Source organism: Hordeum vulgare, chromosome 5H (genome assembly GCF_904849725.1).
Source record: "Hordeum vulgare subsp. vulgare chromosome 5H, MorexV3_pseudomolecules_assembly, whole genome shotgun sequence".
Taxonomy (NCBI): domain Eukaryota; kingdom Viridiplantae; phylum Streptophyta; class Magnoliopsida; order Poales; family Poaceae; genus Hordeum; species Hordeum vulgare.
The window spans coordinates 532,455,513-532,461,862 of record NC_058522.1 but is presented as its reverse complement, the minus strand read 5'-3'; the positions used below and the strand labels follow the sequence as shown (position 1 = coordinate 532,461,862).

Here is a 6,350-nt window from a genome sequence, read left to right as displayed (position 1 = left end):
ACAACAACAGTACTACCAAAGATACAGATATCCTGAACGCATCACCGCAGCCGAGCTATCCCATATCTGGAGCCGAAAAGGCGAGTAGATCCGGTACGAAAGTGGGAGCACCCAACTCGCAGCCCCTGCCATCTTTTTGCCGCCACAAGTCACCCTAGGAGACAACCGATCTTATCGTCATCCCCAAGCATACATAATTCGGAGGACCATGGATGGCTTCAGCGACAATGCACGCAAGGCCGTGTTGCCACATTTCTCATGGAGAGAGAAGGCAGGCGCAAAACCACTGTAGACAACAAAGACCCTACGATTGATAACGGGGAGAAAGTCCAACCGGAATTCACACAAGTCAAGGTTCCACATTTCTCTGATGATGACTCCTACATGTTCCACGGTTACGGATTACTGCAAAACAAGAAAAACAAAACCACCCGTCCTTCCTTACGGGTGCCGCGGATCGGCGGGTGGTGCAGTGCAGCTCCCTACTTTGCCTTTGTAAAATGGGGGTTCAGCAGCTTCGACACCGTGAATCCAGTGAATGATTCAACCTGGAATAGATCCTTCAGCTTCTCGTCGCAGATTATTTTCCTCCGGTCAGAAGGATCCTGAAAACACCAACAAGGGCACATACTGTAAGTCTGATGCGGCAGATTGACACAATCATGGTATTCATTGTTCAAATAAGATCAACCTTTTCTTACTATTCCACATGAACAATTTCAACATCTCGAAAACCAAGTTAAAAAAGCACCTCCAAAGGCAAAAAGCGGATGTATTCAAACAATCGAAAGTAACGTCTAAGTTTCTGACAAAAATATTTGAAGAACTGAAAATTTAAGTGCCCAGTTGGTCCAACTCAACCAATGCCGCCTCCATTTTCTCAAAATATTTCAGCTAATGAGGTGATAAAAGAGTATGCACGAGACACCATACCACAATAATTTTACTACAAAAGCTACTGGTTGAAAGTGTGCATGCTTTGATGCAGAGTTAGTCCTAAGTAACACCAAAATAGTGCCCCAGTACTACAGCATACTTGAGATTTCAATGGCTGTTTGAAAAGACAAGCAAAAGCACACGGCAGATTATAAACGGCAACATTTCAGTAGTCTAGACCTGTCATACATCCCAATGATCTGAATTGTACATTGCACAATACTAAAGATGTGTTATTGCCCCATATATTAGACCTGAGGCTGCAGGATAGAATTACAGATTTGCATTTAACATGGACACATGGAAACGTGCATCATATAGACTTCTAAGCATTGCCATGGGAATAAGAATACTTAGAATCTATATGGACACATGGTAGTGTGCATGCTTTGATGCAGAGTTAGTCCTACTTGAGATTTCGATGGTTGTTTGAAAAGACAAGCAAAAGCCCACAGCAGATTATAAATGGCAACATTTCAGTAGTCTAGACCTGTCATACGTCCTAATGATCTGAATTGTACATTGCACAATACTAAAGATGTCTTATTGCCCCATTTATTAGACCTGAGGCTGCAGGATAGAATTGCACATTTGCATTTAACATGGACACATGGAAACGTGCATCATAGACTCTAAGCTACTAATAAGGCATCATAAGCTTATGTGCAACTTAGTAGTTGAGTAACATGCTTTCTCCACCTCATATGCTACCATCGTTTGACGTGATGTATCCAAAAGTTACAGGCTAGATGGCCTTGAACAGCAGTCAGTCCAGATAAAAAAAAAACGAGACAACAATGACTATGTAAGCCCCTACCCACACAGCCGCAAAATTTCTTACATGCACAATTACATGTACCGTCATATCAACCAATAACTAAATCGCTGAGCATTTCAAATTGATGTTATCATGAACAGTAATGCAATATCCAGGAAAATGGCATTTACCTGTAAGTTATTCTCTTTTATATAAACCCACATTCTCTTCACAACATCAGATCGTGACAACATACTCTCACCGGTGCCGATAAATTTTGCTAAATCATCCGAAAGTAGAAGGGGCGCAAGAAGACCAGAAGTAGACCCAGAGGATCCGCCTTTTTGCTTGTTTCCTGGAAAAGGACATTTCATCGATAACCTTACGAGAACAGAAACTCGTGCAGCAGGAAGCTAATCAAATATTTTCTAACCTTCACTTCTGTCTCTCTTTTGAGGCTTCGCTTTGGGTGTCGACTTCTCTTTGGGTGTCGATTTCTTTGGTGAGACGGGACCTAATAAATCACAGAGAATAATTACCTTAGAGATAGGTTAGGTCGACAGTGATACTTAATATATATATATATATATATATATATATATATATATATATATATATATATATATATATATATATATATATATCCACATCATTCGATGAAGGAGTCTAATATGATCCATGGAACCAGCTCCACCTCTTACTCTTGTACATACATGTGAAATGGCACAAGCTAATTAAGAAATCAGCCAACATTCAAGTCCCATAATAAGTTCAAGTAAACATAGGCCAATTAAGCTTATACAGTACTGCATGCCAAAATAAAACAAAATTAGAGATATGAGGAATGAGTATATGACTATCAACACATGCATTCTTACAAACCAGATGATACTTGTACCAAAATAAACGACAGTTTTTCTTTGTTCATTTTCTTTCGTCCATCGCAGCGAGCAAATTTATTAGCCGGGCTCCATGCTAGCAGGGCAACAATTTTTCTACAGCTCTGATGCACAATATCATGTTCTAGTGCAGTCAGCATTGATAAAGGCATTATTGTAAGTACAATAGTAACAACACATAAGAGAACATCAAAAGAGCATCAATTGAGTTAAATTTGTACCTATTAGAAAATAGTACTCCCTCCGTCGCAAAATAAGTGTCTTGGCCTTAGTACAATTTTGTACTAGAGCTAGTACAATGTTGAGACAGTTATTTTGGGACGGAGGGAGTATGTTTTTTATATTGAGTTAGCGCACGTTTTCTTAGCAGGCAAAGCATGAGTATACTGGAAGTTGTGTATCCCGTCTTTGATAGTTATATACTCATGCCTCATATCCCCCAGATGCACGCACGTGTGTGTATGAGAGAGAGAGAGAGAGAGAGAGAGACCATCAGAATCCAATGGCCAAATGTGCTTGGTCAAAGCTTTATTCATTTGGAACATATCAATTGAATTGACGTTAAAAATCTTCTTCAGATTCTCATCACACAGAATCTTCCTCCTATTGCTTGGGTCTTGCAAATTATTTTCTCGAATATATGCCCAAAGCTTCTTGACAACCTGGAAAGACAGCATGAAATAAGACAAGGAAGATTCTTGACAGACCATTCATCCGGTATGAGGTTTAGAAGTGAAAAAAATCAGGAGGTGTGGTTACCTCTGTCCTGGCACACTCAGAGGCACCGACAAACTCTTGAAGTGCTGGGGAAATGCTACATAATTTTGTAAAGCCACCAGCCTTTTTCTTGCCGTCACCCAACCTATGCAATTGATAGGTTAAAAAAAATTAATGGGTATGGTATGGCCATTTAGAAAGAGTAACTATTGTCAATACGAGAAGTTGTGCAAATGTCCGACAGAGCTAACGAACCTGCTCGGTAACTCAAACATGCCTAAAAAAAATACCACACATCTTAATGTATACATATATTCTATGCCAATAATCAGTTTGGTTCTCAACCTATAAGTCATGCAGAAATACAGTTCAGTAGTAACTAACTAATTATGTAAGAACAATAGAAAAGACAACAGCATGTGCTGCTCATCAGCAAACTTTCAGGAAAAAAAAAAGGCCTGAGAACAGCTCCACTATGAAAAGTTCAATTTATTGTAGTAAGACCATGTGTTTAACTGAACCACGTTGACTGGTCCATAAGTTAATATCTGCAATAGTTGATTTCCAAGCCTTGAAATACATTCACTGTATAATAGGAAAAGGAAATTCCCAACTTGAGCAGTAATAATACCTAACTGCTCCCTCTGTAAGTAAATATAAGACATTTTTGCAGTTCAAATAAACTGCATAAACGTCCCATATTTAGTTACAGAGGTAGTAGTACAAAGAGACAAACAATCAGGAAGAAAAAGGTAAATCAGAGCCCCAAATGTACAACCACATCGGCCCTACCTACAAAATACAAGTGGCTTATCCACCACCGAATTTATCATTGATCAACGGGATAGTAAATATTGGACAAGTAGCCACATGATAGCACAAACACCAATTGTCAGGTAATTGCTTTGCAGTAAGAGCCATACTATTGAGTATACATGGATATTGCCTTTGCACATGTTTTTGATGGTACACTCTACACTTGTGGTATATGCACCAACAGACACCCTCATATGCACAGCACAAAATGCAGCCACAAAATCACCAACCCATTCGAATGTTCCTGAGTTGGTCGGTGAGCATAATGCTGAGGTGTAAAGTAACTGCAGCATCTCTACTGATTGTGGAGATATTATCCAAGCAGTTAAAAAATAGAATGTCTAGTGCATGAAACATCAAAATGCGTGAAAGGTGAAAAATGCAATTGCATTACAATCACCAAAATGCATTACAATGTCTACAAAACTCGCGGACACATCAGCTGATAGCAAATATAAGCAGGACTACATCATGCAACCGCAAACGGCTAATATACAACAAATGCAGCCACAAAGTGTTCCATAGGCACATCAATTAGACGAACCAGGCCGCCTGAAGCACAAATTATGACAGTAACAAACACAAAAAGAACCTAGGAGTAGTACACATGAACCACATCAAGAAGAGGAGAAAGCACCAAGTCAACCAGGAAACAGAACAAACCCGGCCATGAACAACAGACACTTGAGCAAATTAAGCTAAAAATGAGAATCCTAAACGGAACATGTCAAGGCAAATCGAAAAGCAGTACCAAACGCAAGCAAACCTTTGCGGACTAATTGGTCCAAGGTTTCGACAGCAGCATCAACCAGACGCCATTTTCCCCACGGAGATAATGGCAGGTTTACAGTAGCAGTAACAGCCGAAACACAGGCAACGAATATGCAACCCCAGAACCCTCCACGAACGTTGAGAGAATGCCTGAATCCTTGCTACTGCTCGGACAAATATATCACACGCGAGTGCACAGTGCCGCCGCATATCCTAACAGATCGATGAAAACAACGCATACGCAATGAACCCTAAACGGAGCAGCAAATGCAGAGAGATGGAGAGAGAGCGAAAGCGCCTCACCGCCGCTTCTTCTTCCGGCCGGCGCCACTCTCCTCGTCTTCCTCCTCCTCGTCCTCTTCCTCCTCTTCTTCCTCCTCCTCCTCCCCCTCCCCCTCCTGCTGCTCGCCCTTGTCCTCCCCTCCTTCCCCGGCCTCCGGCGTCACCTCCCCCGGATCCTCCTCCTCCGCGGGCGCATCCTCGGGCTCGGCCTTGTCGGCGAACTCGGAGAGCAGGAGGTCGACCTGCTCCCGGACGAAGGTCTTCTTGTCGGAGAGGTCGACGCCGAAGTCCTCCTCGAGGCGGCGGCGCAGGGCGCCGGTGGTGGTGGTGGTGAGGTCCGAGTCCCGCAGCACCTCCCGCAGCCGCTCCACCAGCTCCGAGTCCGACACCATCGCCGCCGGGCCTCGGGTTGGTTCTCTCGCCTCTCTCTCTCTCTCTCTCTCTCTCTGTGCCTCTCTGGGGGGGAAGGGAGCGTGGCCGTGCACGGGGGCAGGGCAGGGCAGGGCACCGGTGGGGTGGGGTGGGGTGGAAGGGCTCGCTCGCTGCCTGCCTCGCGTGGTTTCGGTTTTGTTTGGGCTGAGAATGTGGGTTTTCCTTTCCCCCTGGGGGCGTCTGGCCCAGATACACTACATCGCGTCACGTTTTTTCCCCGAGGTTTTCCCCTTTCCCTTTTGCCGTTGTGGTGGTGTGATGGTGTCATGACCGTTGGTGCTCCGGTGGACGTCAGGATTGACTGCTTGGGGTAGACAGGGATTTATGGCATCTGCTGGGTTTACAATCTCCCTTTTGCAGACCATGTTCTTGCACGCTTATAATCAAGATTCTCCATATAGGTAGGAGAGAACTGAAACCCACAAAACAGAAGTGAAAAATGCAAGTAATTCGAGACAAATGGGCCTGTTTCACTCTCTCGCCGATTTTCCCATTCTAGATTGCGGAGGTCCTTCGCCGCTAAGATAACAGGTCAAACATAATAATAAAATATATCCGTCGGTGTAGCGGATACAGATAGATTGGTAGGTGGGGCTATCTCGAACTATCAATTTGACGTGACGTTTTGGTTTTTATGTGTGGCGCGGCGTCAAGCGGTTGCGTAATGTTAGATGGATCGACTCGGGTACTGGAAGTCGTAATATGGAGCCAAAAGAGGTGTAGACGTAAGTTTCTTGTAA

The 6,350-nt window shown here is 43.4% G+C and overlaps 1 protein-coding gene across 1 annotated transcript; it reads right to left on the bottom strand.

Annotated features, from left to right (window-relative positions):
- Positions 1 to 289: 289 nt before the first annotated feature.
- Positions 290 to 5,714, bottom strand: LOC123452374 (upstream activation factor subunit spp27-like). Its single transcript, XM_045129023.1, has 6 exons — positions 5,200 to 5,714; positions 3,352 to 3,454; positions 3,083 to 3,254; positions 2,127 to 2,207; positions 1,885 to 2,048; positions 290 to 605 (listed from the first exon to the last, which is right to left on the bottom strand). The coding sequence occupies exons 1-6, from the start codon at positions 5,568 to 5,570 to the stop codon at positions 483 to 485; spliced, it is 1,014 nt and encodes a 337-aa protein (XP_044984958.1). The 5' UTR covers positions 5,571 to 5,714; the 3' UTR covers positions 290 to 482.
- Between the last annotated feature and the right edge of the window lie 636 nt (positions 5,715 to 6,350).